The 18,554-nt window shown below is 41.6% G+C and overlaps 1 protein-coding gene and 1 long non-coding RNA gene across 2 annotated transcripts; both read right to left on the reverse strand.

The window, feature by feature from the left end:
• Window positions 1–847: 847 nt before the first annotated feature.
• On the reverse strand, window positions 848–14,684 carry LOC124879189. The gene is made up of 2 exons (XR_007040970.1): window positions 14,554–14,684; window positions 848–1,593 (listed from the first exon to the last, which is right to left on the reverse strand). It is a non-coding gene; the product is annotated as an uncharacterized LOC124879189 (long non-coding RNA).
• On the reverse strand, window positions 9,223–13,202 carry evx1 (even-skipped homeobox 1). The gene is given in 4 exon segments (XM_047383610.1): window positions 9,223–11,044; window positions 11,387–11,625; window positions 12,270–12,707; window positions 12,710–13,202. Coding segments are annotated over 4 exon segments (1,305 nt in total). The 5' UTR covers window positions 12,801–13,202; the 3' UTR covers window positions 9,223–10,507.
• Window positions 14,685–18,554: the final 3,870 nt, after the last annotated feature.

Raw genomic sequence — 18,554 nt, forward strand, 5'->3', positions numbered from 1 at the left:
ATGATAGCATCACACAGATGCTGCAGATTTGTCGGCTGTACATCCATGATGCGAATCTCCTGTTCCATCACATCCCAAAGGTGCTCTATTGGATTGAGATCTGGTGACTGTGGAGGCCATTTGAGTAACGTGAACTCATTGTCATGTTCAAGAAACCAGTCTGAAACCAATTCTGATACTACCATCCGAATTTCGCAGCAGAAATCGAGACTCATCAGACCAGGCAACGTTTTTCCAATCTTCTGTCGTCCAATTTTGGTGAGCCTGTGCGAATTGTAGCCTCAGTTTCCTGTTGTTAGCTGACAGGAGTGGCACCCGGCGGTCTTCTGCTACTGTTGCCCATCTGCCTCAAGGTTCGATGTGTTGTGCGTTCAGAGATGCTCTTCTGCATGTCTTGGTTGTAACAAGTGGTTATTTGAGTTACTGTTGCCTTTCTATCAGCTCGAACCAGTCTGGCCATTCTCCTCTGACCTCTGGAATCAACAAGGCATATACACCCACAGAACTGCCGCTCACTGGATATTTTCTCTTTTTCGGACCATTCTCTGTAAACCCTAGAGATGGTAGTGTGCGAAAATCCCAGTAGATCAGCAGTTTCTGAAATACTCAGACCAGTCCGTCTAGCACCAACAACCATGCCACGTTCAAAGTCACTTAAATCACCTTTCTTCTCCATTCTGATGCTCGGTTTAAACTGCACCAGATCGTCTTGACCATGTCTACATGCCTAAATGCATTGAGTTGCTGCCATGTGATTGGCTGATTAGAAATTTACGTTAACAAGCAGTTGGACAGGTGTAACTAATAAAGTGTATGTAATGTGTAAATAAATAATGAAAAGAGGCAATTTCTGTGAAAATAAATTGTATTATGACACAACCAACATGTACTCCCACTTAAAATGGAATAAAATGACACACAGGCGTATCACATCAGGTGTACATTATTAGAACCTTGTTACTCTGTATTTCAAATTAGGATTGGCACGTCACTGTTAAAGTCAGAGTAAACAACAAAGTGGTATTGAAAGAAAGAAGGTTGTAGCAGGTTACGAGTTTGATAAAAGATAAAAAAAAGGTCTCAAAACATTCCAATGTACAGGAAATAACCTGCAATTGGATCACATTCAAACCAAATCTCAACATGCCCAGGTCTGGCAATCCAGGACAGTTCACCCAGAGAGCAGACTGTAAGACGCTAAAAGAAGTCACCAAAAACCCTAAAATGTAATCATAGGACCTACAACAGTCAATTGCAACTGTTGGTATGAAACTGCATGGCTGTACAATCAGAAAGAGACTGCACACATTTGGCTTCCATTTGAGGTATGCAAGGAGGAAACACTTGCTTTCTAAGAAAACATAAATGAAAGACTGAACTTTGCTAGAGAAAATGTAGAGAAAGACCAAGACTACTGTTGTTCTTCTTTGGCCCCATGAGTCTTCTAGGAGAAGAACAATATGAAGTACGGAGGTGGATGTGTCATGGTTTGAAGATGCTTTACTGTAGCAGGACCTGACCAGCTCACCATCTTAAAATTAAATATGAGTTCCATCCTGGATCAGAGGGTGCTTGAGGAAAATGTGAGACCATCTGCAAAAAAATAAAAAAATAAAATAAAACATAAAAAAATAAAAACTGAGGCAGAACTGAACCCTGCAACATGACAATGACCAAAAACATACCAGCAACTCTACCAAGAACTGGCTGAGAATTAAGATATTGATAGTGCTGGGCTGACTCAGAGTCCAAATCTGGAACTTAATGGGCTGTACAAACAACTTGCAACCGAAACAAGAAGATTCTATATATTTACGTAGCCCATGTTCACAACAAAAGGAAACTACAAACGAAATCCAGTCACATTCAGTCGGTTTCAGTCAATTTTATTTCAGTGCAAACTAAATGCAACTCAAGTAAAACTAACGTTCATATGCTGCTGTACTCACAAGCATATTGTATCACTTTCACAAACTAATAGGAGATTTAATAAGAGAATGTGAGTGAAATTAAAGGTAAAAATAGGAAAAAGACTTTATCCAATATAAATTCTTCCTTATGTCTCTTTTTACTACATATATTCTCCAACAACTTAAAAACGTATCTTGTGCATTTGAATTGTGATTGTGGAGTGTTTTTTCTTATCCAACTGAAATGAAAGGGAGATATGCAATGCCATGGCGGTATGGTAAGTTACATATTTCTAAAATTTTCCTTCTGATATTAAACTACTGCAATACAAGATCAATGTCTTTTATATTATTTTTCTTGCACATTTTTACCGGGAGTGCCATCAAATGTCTGCATCTGTAGGGCCAAGCTGGGGGATGCTGGTGCACTGGGGTCAAAATAAGGGGAGGGGGGATTGTAGGAGCTTTAGGAGGGGATAGAAGGGGAGACCCTGGTCGCTCTGGACCCCAAGAGAAAAGCAGCAGCCTGGGTGTGACGGTAATGCGATGGGGGCATAATGAGGATACATCACTGCAGCAATGAGGTGCTCTGTCACAGGGAGGCTCACACATACCTGCTGTGCACAGACAGAACCAGTGGCCACAGCAGAGATCAAATTGTCATCACTTCTATTTCTATTCTGCAGAGGAAATCAAGCAAACCCACATTCTCATTGAGAAGAACAACATCTAATGTTGCGAATGACGCAAGCCCATGTGTGACTGTGGGAACAGTTCCATCCCTTACGTTGGAATTAGTTTGATTGTGTGGGAAAGAAGGGGACCAACTTTTCCTGTCGCCTTCAGCCACCGCTGTTACCGAGCAGTAAAGCAGCCAGCGAGCAGTAAAATAAAGGGATGTGTGGGGAGAATTGGACTGATCTGCAAAGCCTTTGGCAGCCAAAACGGCTGTAAAATAATAACACTGTCGTAAAACGAAGTGCTTATTAAATCATTTTTAAGCAGTTTCGCACAATGCAGTGCATGCTCTTTGAGCGCTTCCACAAAACAAAAAGACGTCACGGAGAATACAGCAGAACAGTCTAATGACTTTTAATGAGTTGGTCATTATGGCAACACTGAGAAAGATTTTAGGCAGACTGTGGTGGCAGAGCTCCTACCAATGATATCAATAAAGTCTCACTTGGCCATTATGTGCCCATTACTTGTGACAATTGTACATCAGAGTAGCAGTCTGGTATGGCCTCATCTTTAATTCCTCACTGAACCTGAGAGGTTGTTGTGGAGGTTGTGTGGGGGGAGGTTAGGAATGTTGGTAGTAAAACATCAACGGATGCAAAATATCATCCATATATTTCATGCTGAGGTAATGATTCAACACTGGTGGTTCTGCTCCATGAATTCACAGAAATACTGTTTGTAGCTCTGTGGATATGCAAAGGGTGGCTGATTCAGTGAACATGTTAAATGTGACCAGACACACACACACACATATATATATATATATATATATATATATATATATGTATATATATATATAGGGGTTGGACAGTGAAACTGAAACACCTGGTTTTAGACCACAATAATTTATTAGTATGGTGTAGGGCCTCCTTTTGTGGCCAATACAGCATCAATTCGTCTTGGGAATGACATATACAAGTCCTGCACAGTGGTCAGAGGGATTTTAAGCCATTCTTCTTGCAGGATAGTGGCCAGGTCACTACGTGATACTGGTGGAGGAAAACGTTTCCTGACTCGCTCCTCCAAAACACCCTAAAGTGGCTCAATAATATTTAGATCTGATGACTGTGCAGGCCATGGGAGATGTTCAACTTCACTTTCATGTTCATCAAACTAATCTTTCTCCAGTCTTGCTGTGTGTATTGGTGCATTGTCATCCTGATACACGGCACCACCTTCAGGATACAATGTTTGAACCATTGGATGCACATGGTCCTCAAGAATGATTCGGTAGTCCTTGGCAGTGACGCACCCATCTAGCACAAGTATTGGGTCAAGGGAATGCCATTATATGGCAGCCCAAACCATCACTGATCCACCCCCATGCTTCACTCTGGGCATGCAACAGTCTGGGTGGAACGCTTCTTTGGGGCTTCTCCACACCGTAACTCTCCCGGATGTGGGGAAAACAGTAAAGGTGGACTCATCAGAGAACAATACATGTTTCACATTGTCCACAGCCCAAGATTTGCGCCCCTTGCACCATTGAAACCGACGTTTGGCATTGGCATGAGTGACCAAAGGTTTGGCTATAGCAGCCCGGCCGTGTATATTGACCTTGTGGAGCTCAGTTCTGGTGGAAACAGGAGAGTTGAGGTGCACATTTAATTCTGCCATGATTTGGGCAGCCGTGGTTTTATATTTTTTGGATACAATCCGGGTTAGCACCCGAACATCCCTTTCAGACAGCTTCCTCTTGCGTCCACAGTTAATCATGTTGGATGTGGTTCGTCCTTCTTGGTGGTATGCTGACATTACCCTGGATACCGTGGCTCTTGATACATCACAAAGACTTCCTGTCTTGGTCACAGATGCGCCAGCAAGTGTGCACCAACAATTTGTCCTCTTTTGAACTCTGGTATGTCACCCATAATGCTGTGTGCATTTCAATATTTTGAGCAAAACTGTGCTCTTACCCTGCTAATTGAACCTTCACACTCTGCTCTTACTGGTGCAATGTGCAATCAATGAAGACTGGCTACCAGGCTGGTCCAATTTAGCCATGAAACCTACCACACTAAAATGACAGGTGTTTCAGTTTCATTGTCCAACCCCTGTATATATGGACTGTGTAGCATATAGCTTTGTTTAGTTTTGCACAGTTGCTCTTGGAGTTTCACCTGTACCATTGACATGCCCAGTCCAGTTACGTGCAGCCAAACTGATGTATTAGTTATTTTTTTTACTTTACAATACCATATCTAGGTCAATAAACACCCATATGGTCTAAGGTGCTCTCAACATAAGAAATAATGGTTTGTTGCACAGTTTTTATTAGTTTGGGATTTAGGTCTAGACTTTTAAACATGACAGATAATGCTTTGATGTACACCATTTATTTTCCTGTTTTTCTGGCTGCATGTTAAGAATCAACGTCCAGCTGGAAGAGAAACCTCCACCTCAGACTTTTGCTGCTTTGAGTAGCATTTCTTCCAGGATTTCTTTGCATTTACCTCCATCCCTCCCTCCATCACTTCTGAGCAGCTTCCCTGTCCCCGATGAAGAAACGCATCCACACACACACAATGTATCATCAACGCCATGTTTCACTGTGTGAAGTGTGTCCAGGAAGTTGGTTTTCTGTCTCACATTTTGATTTGCATGTAGTTGAAAAAAGGTAACGTGGTTTTGTTTCGTCCAAATGTTTGCTGTGCCACCTACATAGCTTGTGGCCATCTTTAAAAACACTTCTTATGGCTTTCTTTTCATGTTACCAAGTTTTTGCTGTAGACAAAGAAACAACTATCCTTTCAAAAACAAAAGTTTTAAATCATGAATCAGACACTTTCACATTCAACAGTGTATTTTTCAGAATGTAAAAAATTTATTTGATTTGCTTTTTTGTAGTAATTAAACAATTAAAAGTTTAAGTGAAATGAAATTTACTTTAACCATTTGTTCAAAATCTGAAACGGAGGCTGAAGAAAAGCAACCCCATAGCATGATGCTACCACCACCTTGTTTCACTGAGCTTTAGTGTTCAGGGGGATTATTTTTTAAACGAACCTTGAAAAAAAAAGGTATGCAGATGTATGGATCCACTGATTTAACTTGAACAATATTCTTTTAAGTTTGAAATAAGGTTTAACTGCATATTTTTATTTTACAAGCTTAATGGATGGATGTAAGCATGCAATTTTGATATATAAAATGAAGCAGAGAAGGGTGTGTAAATGTGTTTTGAAGACAAATTGTTGCCTGGTTTGTTTTGAAACCTCGTATGGGCTGTACTTAATTTGAACACCTAAAGATGAGGATTTAATTGAGTTGTTCTTGTGATGGTCCGAATCCTTCCTGCTCTGTTATCCTGTTTGACAGAAGCTCGCAGTAGCAGCAGCCGGGTCCCATTTTCTCTCCGCGCTTGGTTGTCTCCGGTGCGCCGTAAATAATGTTGATAAAGACCCCCCCCCACCCCAACCAGACCCACCCCCACAGCGAAAAATGACTTTCGCTCCCCCACCCCTCCCTCTCCCGATTGATTTAACGTGACCTCCGTTACCAAATGATATTGGAAGGCCGTTTAAACAGATGAAGACTTAAATTGCCTTGCTTGTATGCGCATTAATCCCCCATTCATCATCATTACTGTGCGATCGGTCCGTCCACGCCTCCGCCAGCCTCTTTTCGCGCTACGACGAGGCTCTGTAAATTAGGATGTAATCCAATTTAACTAGCAGCGGCAGCAGCAGCAGCCACAGATCCGTTAACCGTTTTTCCCCCTTGTTCGGTGGACAGCTGCACTGCACCGCCCCTATCAAAACGCTTTGTATTAGTTGTGGGAGCTGTGGGAACCCTCCACCAATTCTCGCTAATAGGATTTTATAAGTCGGATGTAATTGCTGTTTTACGCGCAATCTATACGATCCCATCACATCTTCCAGCTCAGTCATCGTCCCGCAATTAACTGACGGTGCTGATGCTACCGCTGAGGATACAGTCGCATGTATATGTGCGCCTGGGTAAATGTGGTTGTAATTTGCCTCACTTTAATGTGTCACTTTGGCACACTCTGCTTTACAAAGCTTTAAAAAAAACATTCAAAACAAGCTGATCTTTGAGAGATCAGCCTGATCCTCCTCATCCTTGTTTTATGGCGCAAAAAAAACAAGAAACAATTTTCCTGCCTGACCCTCGTTTCTGTATCAGGCTTAAAGACGCTGAGCCTGATAGTTTAGATAAATCTGCTCGACCCGGGAGGCTTAAACGCTATATTATTCCAAACATATGCATTTTAATCAGCTCGGTCACACTTACAAGAACTCCAGTTAATAAGGCCATCAATCAAACGCGTGCACTGGAGAGGGGGATTCAGGAGGAGCGTGTGTGTGTGTGTGTGTGTGAGTGTGTGGGTGTCGGGGGGGAATCACTGGTGCAGTGGGTTTCTGATTGTGTAGGACACCACGTTCTTACCTCAAGAAGCGACTGATGGCCTTTTAGGATATTTGGTTGGGGGTCTATATACATATAAATATTCTGTTTACATTTAGGAGTGTTTGAAGAGATTACTATGTTAGTATGTCTATTTGATATATATATATATATATATATATATATATATCAGGGTTCCAGCCCTATCCTTTTGCACTTCATTCAGGTAGTGTTTAGAAATATTCCATTACAAAATATGAGACATCATCACTTAGTTTTCACTTATTTCCTCTATGTACATGTTCAAGTATAAGTATAAGACGTAACGAGCCCTTATGGGTTGCTTAAACAGCTGTCAGTTCTGCAACAAATGTCAGCAGACGTTCCTTTTGTGTGTCTGTGTACGAACAACACAAGTAATATTCCAAGTGTGCCCTATAAATATATTACATTTAGTGTGTTTGAAAAATGTTTATAATATAACCAAATAACATAATAACAGTATATAGCTGTTCCAAAGTAGAAAACTTTACGTGCTTGTATATTAAACCATAAGTTAAAACGTGTCAGGTTACATCCCACTAGACGTTACAGTCTTGCTTTGTTTGTTTGATGTTCTTTTAATAATGTATTTAAATGTACTACAAAATACTACAGTATTATGCTCCTTTTTTGCTGGTTAAAAACATCAAGCAAACAACAACACATCTTAATGGTTTCTGTGATGGCAAAATATTTTAAATTGGAAAATGTATTTTTTTAATATACAGTATACAGATAACTAATCACAGAGCCGGCCCAAGTCAGAATCGAACTAAGCTGCTACCGGGCCTCCAGACCAGCCTTGGTGCTTGGTTTCTCCCACTGAATAAATAAGTTTCAAAACCTCTCTTGTACCTAAATTTGGTAAAAAAACGAGCCAACTTTAAAAATTGCTCTAAAGGTTTATGAATATCAAGTTTAAATAAATCCAAAATGGTTTCCAATTCACCGTAGACATTTATCCAGGATTTTAAAAAACTGACAAATGTTATTGATATTATGTAATTATGAAGAGGAAAATATTCAGGGTTTATAGTCATGTCTGCTGCTTGTGTCCCTGCTAAAGTCTCATTTCAGGAACAAAGTAACTGCTGACGTATTAATAAATAAATGACAACCGTGCCAGAGCATAGCAAACAAACAACAATCAGAGAAATAACTTTGTCTTGGCAATTTATTTACTTCTCTGTATTTCATAGTCTAAACTAGTATTAGGGCCTCAAATCAAATTCTGCTCAGAGCTCCATATAATCTAGGGCAAGTTCTGATTAATGGTTATACCAAAATGAACACATTATAGTGCTGCTTGTGCTATTAAAATAAGTTAACTGTGAAACAAATCTATATTTCTGAGAGTATACGCCCTTCATTTCCTATGCCCTTGAAAATATTTTAGTTTTTCTATTTTTAAGAGCTTCAACGCCATTTTCCTATACTCGACAGAATCATCTGGGACACCCTACCCCTTCGGTTTAAGGGCTAAGAGCGAGGGCCGAAATGGGAATTAGGCTTGTTGTTTATTGTTAAAGGATTTCGTTGCGGTTACGCTGGCAGTGAATATCCCATCAAGACTCCTTAATGTCCACGCCAAATACAAGATATTATGTAACAATCACGTCTAATATGTAATATAAAAGGCCTTTTAAAGGCAATTTTGCGTGCACTCTGTGGGCCGCATGTCTTTCCTCAACGCGATTAAATCCGAAAACTCGTTTAATTTGAGCGGCCGCGTTCAAACGCAACCAATTAAGATCCTACTGATTGTTTGCGCTCCTCTTTAAAAGATCGATGCTTGTTCTTTTTTTCTCTCGCTCTCCAGTATCCAGACAACTAATTCTGTGTCTATTAAATGGTTGCAGAGAAAATATGAGTGGCGTTAACGGAGCCCGGGGACCACTTAGCTGTCACGGTCAATCTCTCGGTCCCGTCAGGAGATATATTGGAGGGGATCGGGGGGCCACGCTGGGGTGTTTTGACAGCGGCCACTTGAGAACTAAATTGGTGTTATTATCGAAAGAAGGGAACAGGGGGACTTGTTCTGAACGAAATCAAACGAAAAAAGTGATTGAAATGAAAATAATACAGGTTTTGTTTCCATAAAACATTACAAGAATTTCAGGTTTTAAAACTAAAAAGACAAATATGTTTAGCTGACAAACACTCAAGTTATCCATTGACATAATTTATTGCAAACAAGACATTATAGACAACGCAGTCTGAAAAACATGAGCAAATAGCCACAAATAATAACAATTATATTAATATTAATAATAACACATAAACGATGTGAACATAGAGCCAAAAAACAAACAACAACAAAAAAAAAACAAAAACAAAAAAACACTGGACATCTATAGATGTCTTTTGTATGGCTATTTAAGGCTGGCCGTTCATAATTTTATATTTTTCAAAAAGTCTAATTTTACGTTTTAGCCCGTTGATTGAGTCCAAATTGAACCCAAAATAAGAACGTTGAACGTCTGGCAGGGTCAGCCCATTTCCTCCCAGCTAACCACCGTCTTTTTGCCATCACTTCTCAGTCACAATGAAGCATCAACAGACGTCTTTCCACCTTTCATTTTTCAACCACATTTTCATGCAGTTTACAAAAGTATTGACGAAACAAAAAACTGAATTCGATCGGATTTGAAATCAGCATGTCCTAACATCAAGAGAGGAGCGGAAAATGTAGAGCGCTTGATTCTCTTCTATTTTCTCCTCCTTTTGATTGTCCCCTCTCCATCCTCCTCTGGCCTCCCCCTCCTTCCCCAATCCATCTCCCGCACCAAGCCGTGCGGGCCCTGCAGTCTAAATCTAATCCGTTCCCTCGGCGCCTTGTTATACCTTTTGGCAGCAACAATCCCTTCCTGCTAGTATTACGATTAATTCAACGCTCAGAATGTGCCGGCTCTTACATATACATCACTTACTAATTTTACTTGCATGTGCACATTTCGGCCCGTGCAGCCCCCGCCGCCGCTACCGCCGCCGCCGCCGCCGCTGCCGCTGCCAGGACCCTGGTGCGGAGAGTGGCTTCTAATGAGACGGACATAGTCTGCTTTATGGAAAAAAAAAAATCCTCTTGTTAAAAAAGAGAGATGGAAAGCATCATTCTCGCGTAACTAATAAAACACGTAGATCGATCTGGATGCCTAAAGAGACGACAAGCAATAACAATAAGAGAAAACCTTAATGACATCCATCCAATTGGACCTGCCCCACTTAAATAAGTCAAACGATCTTCTAAAAATCAGATCTGGCTTCCTGTATTTATGTACTGGCTCTGAAATTGGATTATATTACAGTCAGGACAGATCCGTTGCGCGCCTATTGCTTGAACATCTGGCATGTTGTCTTCTTCCTCGATTTCTTCATGCTGTTTTAGTCATGGTCCAAATATGTAGACGTTTATGCTTACACAAAGGATGGGTTGTGTTGTTTTGGTTTCATCTGGTCAGAGGCACCTCTTCCCTTTGGTCTAATGTCACAGATGAAGATTTGCTGAGCACTGAAGGCGTAAAAGTGACAAAGGCGTCCGTTCTGCTTGTTGGGGAGCAGGTAAAGTCCGAGCCGGATGGCCTGCTAGTGATACCGTTGGACTGACTGGTGTGGCAGGCCAGGCAGGAGCAGGGACTCCCACCAGGGCCGAGGCCATGGGCCGGGCCTGACGGGTACACGGAGGGGTGCCTGAAGGCGCACAGAAGCTCTGGCCTCTGGTAGGGGTGAGACAACACCCGGAAACTGTCGAGAGACCGCAGCGGAGTCGAAAAAGGTGTGGCACCGGGGGCCGGGGCGCCACCGACACCAACACTCAGGGGAGAATAGTAGGGCAGCGGCAGGTGGGAAGGGAAGGGGTAGGGCAGGTTCCCCGTGGCCGCGGCGTGGCTCATCATGTAGGTGTAGAAGGCCGGGTCGGCGGGGTGAGGCCACGTCATGGCCAAGCGCTGGCGTTTGTCTTTCATTCTGCGGTTCTGGAACCACACCTGTAACAGAGATACATTGAGTCAAAGATTAACCACGGCCCTGCCTGTAACCAACAACAACAAAAGCTGGATCCAACAGTAGTTCCGCTTTTACGCACACAGGCCCAACTTTTAATTTACTCCTTTCTTTCCATGGATTTTTCATTTATTTAAGCAAATCAGCTATATTTTACCTGGTGTTATAGAAAAATATGATAAAATGACAGAAGGAAATGCTTTTTGCTAATTTACATCATATAAGCTAAGAATAAGCATTTTTCTGTGGATCTGAAGCCTGATTATATCTTTACTGATTTAAGCCGAACATTTTTTATTATTAAGCTACTAATAAAAAAATCTTACTTTAATTGTGGTTTCAGGTAGATTTAGTGCAGCTGCAAGTTCGCATCTTCTCGGCCTGGACACGTAGTTTTCCCGGTAGAACTCCTTCTCCAAACGGGCGATTTGCTCCCGGGTGAACGCTGTTCGGTATCGGCGGATCTGGTCCGCTCCGTAGGACAGAGAGCTCTGACCCGGGACCGTCTTACCCGGATCGGCGCCGGTTTCCCCCGGAGAATGACCCGGGGAATCTGACCTTCGACCTGAACCAACATGCAGAATAATGCATCATTTCTAGTAAACAATAAATTACACAAACATAGACGCACTGTCCCCACTGTTGCAGGGCCTTCCTGACATACATCTGTAGTGGAGTGCTCTCCCTTTTCACATTTTATGCAAACAATACATACATATTAATGTGCTATTTAATGTGGTGAAAAAAAATCACATGTTAACATTCATGCAGGCCTATTTCACCTTGGCAGTGCTCGGTTTTTGCACCTTGCATAAGTTAAAATAGATTCATAAAGATGATTTTCCTTCACAAATTTATTTCCTGTGGTTCAGGCTACGTAAAATACTATTTTCTGCCTGATGCAATAAATGTAGCTCCACAGGCACATTTGCTGCCAGAGTAAGTGATGAGAATGTCTGGTTAGACGGTGGGTGTCACCGCAGCGTTTTCAACCACTTGACAGAACAGCTGCACGCACCGACCGCTGTTTCACTTGATTTTCTCCTGCTTTACTAAGCGCGGATTGAATCATTTTCAATTTCACTAAGCTGTCTTATATAATATGTTCGTAACATATGCATGGACCTCTGTTTGTGACATTTACAAGATGCAGAATTCAGCATTTTTACTTGCATTCAAATACAGACAGGCTATAAAATAACGCCCTACCATTAGCGGTTGGGTAGTCCATGCTTTCAGGCGTGCAGCTCACATCAATTTCCTCATAGAAGTCCGACTCGTTGTCCGAACTGCTGCCGTCTTTATGATGCTTGTCACCGGAGGAAGATACCGGCCTGGCGTCGGCACACATGCCCCTCCGTGCGCTCTCCTCCCGCACCCGCTCCGTGGTCCTCTCCCGGGAATACGGCGCAGCCCCGGGGCTCAGGCAGCTCCTGTGGTCCGGTCTCCCCTTTGGTTCTCGCGCAGGGATCCCGGTGGCTCCCTCCGCCGACATCACCACCACCACCTCCTTTCTGCTTTCCATCACCGGCGCTGATCTAAAAAGGTGTCGACTTCGCGGGAGAGCGAGAGCAGCCAGAAATATGAGGCGGAGGTTTTCAGTTTGGAGGCGGTGGAGGTGGGGCGTGGGGATGAGAGCGTGTCGGTGAGGCTTCTGGAAAAGAGGGGACGCAATCCGGTGTGACCCTCAAAGAAGAGGGCTGCAGAGTGTGGAGACGGAGCTTTGGGAGGGATCACCATTTACCCTCTCTCTCTCTTTCTCTCTCCCATTCTACAGAGCTGTCATTCTTAACAGGCCAGGCTGCAGGATGGTCCCCCCTGATGACGCCACGCATTGATTAGAAATGTGGGTAAACAGAAGGGAGAGAAAGCGGTGGCGCTATGGTAGGGGGAGAGGGTGCAGTTGCTGTATTTCAAACCCATGCATTGCACCTATGGATTCATTTGGCTACCTCATAAAATTTCAGTTGTCAAATCACAGATCAGTACGAGCAATCCCAAAACAAATAAAAAGGGACTGGTAAAAACGACTTTTTTTTTTTCATTTTTATTATTTATTATTGTTATTTTATTCTGAAAAGCACTTTAATCTTATTCGTTAAAATTTTAAATGAATACCATTCAAAATTTCAGAGCAATTAGTATTCATCCTGGTAATTTAGTATAAACAAGAAATATTGTCTGTGAACGTTGTGCATTCATTGGCCCCCATTAAGTGGAGTTAAGTAAAGTCCTTAAAGGTCAAGTCGAGTCAGAGTTTAGATAAAAGACCATCTTAGCAAAGCTCTGATATATATATACATATATATGTGTGTGTGTGTGTGTATATATATATATATATATTTCCAGAAGAATAAAAAGGGACGTTGAAAATAACATAACAAGTATACAAGACCTGAAATACAACTAAATATTTTCCAGACATAATATTTTCTAATACATGAATTTCAGATAAGGAAGGACAAGCTTTGATGAATTGCAACATTTTATTATTTATTTCTTTCTTTAAAGCACTATCTTTTTAGTCCTTCATGATTTTCCTTTTTGGCCCTCAAATGTTACCAGAGGAAAAAACAGGCTTTAAAGAGTTGCTTCATTTCTTTTTCTTTCTTTCTTTCTTTCTTTCTTTCAGAAAACCCAATGTTTTAAATTGATTCTCGGTGCCTTTGGTTTTTGGTGTGCCACCCGAAGCTTGTTAGTGGCCCCCATTTGGCCACCCCCTTACAAAACTCTCTGGGGACACCCCTGTTCTTAACAACCCGATGTGAATGTAATCTGCTTCTTGGTTCATTTTCACATTTACTTCCAAGAAAATTAAAACATTTCCTCAAAGATCTGAAAGAGACCAAGTGGCTCAGATCTTATCAAGGTTGTCTTTTTGATTCTGAATAGAAGAATGATTTTTTTAAAACAAACAAACAGATATGACATCAGAAAGCCAATGAAAATGGGTAGGAGAGCCAGCAGTCTATTTTATAGCATCCTAGGAGAGAAAGTACTGTACATGACGCTTTACATAGACAATATGTTCACACTGAAGGATCTGGCCTGACATCTAGTTCAGAGAGGTTTTTTAAACTGTTTCTCAAATTAACAGTTTTGGGTTACAAAACTGTTAGTTATAACAAGAGAATATGATTTTTCATTTATTTTGGTAGAACGATGAGGGCTTGATGCACTACACGTCATCTGGGTGCTTTCAGGCCATATACCTGTTAGGTTAGCCGTACTCCATACAATCATGACATATATTTGTGAAATTCCAGTTTTCCATTAGATATTAAAAAGCAACAATAAAAAATTGCAATATGCCATTTTGAATTATAGCTTTCTGAGATTAAACAAACTTCTGTTAAGAAATAGCAAACAAACAGCAAAATATGCCCCACTAATCCCCCTTTTTACATGAACTTCATACCTTTTTCTCCACACTGTTAAATTTACGTGTTCGGCATGTTGCATCAAACTCTCTTTAAAAAGTAAGGAGGCTTACGTTGGAGACAATGACATGCTGAACACTTCCGCTTGTTGCATTTGGATTCAGCCTGCTTTACGCGTGTTTCTGAGCTGATTTGCAATGTAAAAAAGGGCACAGTGCTTGGATAGGTGTGATGCACTTCAAAGTCTGACACTAGAGAGCTGCAGCCATGTTGGTCACACGAGAGAGAGAGAGAGAGTGAGAGAGAGAAGGGGGAGCAGACGGTGGTGTTCCTGCAGCCTCCGCTGTCCTTGTGCGCCCTCACCTGTCCGAAAGAAGAAAAGCGACCGGCAGCAGTGGCAAATCCCCTACCCCCATCCCCCTCCGCCCGCCCGGAGGCTGAGAAGTGAGGGAAATTCCTTTGGCTTTTTCTCCCCCCCAACTCCTTCATCTGGTCTGCAAAGAGGAGGAAAAAATACTTTTTTCTGTACCACTTTCTGTTGGCTGCTGGTGGTTTTAAATGTGCAAAAGTAAACATAAAGTCTTTTTTAGTGCATTTGTCAATTGGAATATAATCATGGACTATAACTTCTTAAACGGGAAAGACTTGCAACCATTTAAAAGTATCATCAAGTGATTGATCAGAGTTAAAACTCACCAAATTAATCGTAAAAAATAAACGCAGTACCGACGGGAATGTTCTGCCGAACCAAAAATATTTTTTAAAATCAGAAAGGAACGAGTTTCATTTCCGTCTTTTAGCCTTAGAACTTAACCTTATCAAGCTGCTTGTTTACGTTGTCTAAACCTTTGATCAATGAAGCTGGTAGTTCGTGTGTTTTTCTCCAGATGAACATGTTGCGTAAAAGTATTTCTTTGCAAAGACGCACAGAAAGATGATGCTTCTCAGATCCCACCTATGGAAGCATGGGCCACATTATTTTGAATACTGAGAATTCCTCCTCAGTATGTAGGGGCGGAGTTTGTATACTTGTGCTCTTACAATTATAAATGCTGGGCATAAAAGTGCAGTCTTATATGCATTCAAAGGTGAGATCCATCCAGTTATTGAGTTATGGAATGGGTCTTGGCCGGGGCAGATGGGATCTTATGATCGTGCAGAGATAACGCCTGGAAACCTTTTGCGCAACAGATGGATGACCTTGCGCCTTTACAGTAGAACAAATTATATTGTTATTGTTTTTTTTTTATTATGTTTAAGATAGTGAAGGAGGGACATCGAGTTGGTATACTCGCTATGGATCATGTAAACCCCAAGACAGAGACAGTGAAATCATGGACCGCAGTTATACCTTTAAACCCCTGCAGCTGACCGGAGCTGCTTTTTGCAGGGGGTGGGGCATCAAAGAAAGGTGTGTGTGTGTGTGTGTGTGTGTGTGTGTGTGTGTGTGTGTGTGTGTGTGTGTGTGTTGGGGGGGGGGGACCCCCTCAATTTTACAAGCCAGCCTAACTTGAACTTGACCATGGAGCCTGCGCATTGCTGGTGTAATCCAATCCGCAGTCTCTGCAGCACACCAACCAGAATGGTTTTCACATAGCAGGAAAGGTTTCGATGTGCGACAAAACTGGATTTTCAGTTCACTTCAGATAGATTTTTCTTTCTGATATAAACAACTTGTATGGGTGAAAAAGAATGGCATCTCGGTGGCCCCTCCCGTCTCCATAGCTTCAACTTGGCCTTGAAACAGGATGACGCAGCAGGCAGAGAGTAACTCATTGACCTTTGGTTGAAACGCTTCTCGATGACTAAACAGCCGGAACTCTGTGCGCTGTTAGAGCGTCTTTTATCAGTTCCAACCTACAAAGCCAAGCCTCGGAGATCAGGCCTGTGTTACCTCGTTTAAAGATTGGTGGTGGGGGAGAGGGCGGGCTTCCTTTACCACCTATTCAGCAGTAGCAACACACCAGGTGCAAAGCCCTGGCATTTCACATGTAGGCCTTCAGACTGATCTGTGCGTCTCTGGCATCTCAGAGAAAGGTGATATTTACAAGTCTGCTTCTTGCAAATGGGCTTTCATTCATGCGTGTTGGTCCCACCAGTTCCGCCCTCTGTCCCACTGTTTTCTTTTGTTGTGCCATTTTAAGGCTGCTGCTGGCCGCGGGTAGATTTCCCACATTGTTTTGGTTCGATCATTCATTTTGAAGAGAAGCTTCAAGCGGTGATATGAGTTCAATTCATGATGTTAAAACAGGAAATCCAACTGATTTGAATCGGATTAAGGGGGTTCGGTTCATGTTGTGTTTACCAAATTAATTTAAAAAAAATTGGCTTCCTCTATTTCTTTTCATTGTCTCTTTCTTTTGTTCTTCCTATACTATCTTTAAAAAAAGTGGTCGGGTGTTGGGGGTCTTCAAAAATAGGTCACAATGTCGGAAAAATACCCGTCTCTCCTTTTTGCTGTATTTTGTTAGAGTAAATATAAATATCTACAAACTGTATTTACTGTCAACAGCATTTTAGATGCCAGCATTTCTCTAATAAAATTAATTACAGTTTTATCTGAAAGTTAAAAAGACATTTAGACAATTTTCGACCGTTTTGTTAATTAAGAGTTAAAAGCGTACGCGACAATACAATTATGAGTAACAATCCAATTTTCTCTGTACGTTTTTGAGTCTATTTATCCTTTAAACATGTTTGATACATTTTCACGGACAATGTCCTCAACGCGTTCACTACATTGTTTATGCCAAACAACTTTATACACACACACACACACACACCCATATATATATATATATATATATATATATATATATATATATGCAATTTAAGTTTGTGTTTAATTTGGCGCTTCATCTGTAGCCGTCGTCGGAAAACTTTTACTTAGCCCTACTTCGGGCTCATGTTAAAATTATTGGTTTAAAATTTTAAAAGCAATAATGCACAACATCATGATTATCTTTCTATATTAATACTAATAATAATAACAACAGTAATAATAATTATAATAACTCAATTCAGCGGTCTATCAGAATTACAGCAGATGCAGAAGGGCACTTGAACTTTCAGAGAAACAAAACGCCGGCCTTTATATTTGTTGAGCTTCCTGAATGCCTGTAAATGAATGTGACACGCAGCTTACAGGCTGCAGCTTTAGCAGCCTGTTAACGCAACATTTAAGACTTCTGCAGAAGCTGAAAGCTAAAGCAGGCCGATATCTCGCCTCACATACCGGACTCACCGGAACCCGTTAATGTAGCGAACCTTTAGATAAAGTTGTAATTAAGTAGTTCAGCTATATATGTTTATTTATTTTTTACTTCTCTTCATCTTACGCAAGCCGTCATCATCGCACCACGGGCGGGCGTCCAGAAAATATGGAAAAGTCAAGTGTGTGACCGCCCTGTGGTTCCCAGCTCTGACCACAAAAACATATTGGTTGTTATGTTTTGACAGCTCTCTGACAGCCTCTTACTTTAAACACGTGTCACCAGCGAGGCTGGAATTTAACTACGGGTTTTCAGGAGACTGATTTATATCGCAAGTTGTGTTATAAGAGAGCTACAATTAAATGCATCACTTTATAGACATGTTGTCCTTCTTAACCAAAGGCCTCAAACTCCGAGGTCGTGGATTAATGCGCTCTTTCTTTAAGTTGCTTCACAATTTACATAGGGTGGTGTTTGAGCCCAGAGAAAAGGGCTGCAGACTGTCCATTGAGTTATTGGCTTAATTCATGCTGGATGTGTATTTTCCAGACAGTACAAAATCTAGGGTTTCCTCCGGAAGAGTGTGCTGAATTCTGGTTCCTGCGTTTCGCTGGTCCGCCCCCCTTCCCGGAGAAACTGCTCATTGTGCTTGGGTTTGTCTCTTGTCTGGGCTGACCACATGTGCGCGCCGACGGCCACCTTGGTGACGTCAGAGCTGCGGATTCTGCAAGACTGCAACAAATAATAAATGATTTCTAAATGAGCTTTCCAGTGGAAAAAAACATATTTGACAGGATTGCTGTAAAGTGACTAAACACACCAATCAAAAATCACAACAGGACAAAACGCCCAGCGAGGAACAGTTAACCATTAATGCGTGTTAATTCCGAGGCCTGCTTTGC

Source organism: Girardinichthys multiradiatus, chromosome 13, assembly GCF_021462225.1.
Source record: "Girardinichthys multiradiatus isolate DD_20200921_A chromosome 13, DD_fGirMul_XY1, whole genome shotgun sequence".
In the NCBI taxonomy this organism is placed as follows: Eukaryota; Metazoa; Chordata; class Actinopteri; order Cyprinodontiformes; family Goodeidae; genus Girardinichthys; species Girardinichthys multiradiatus.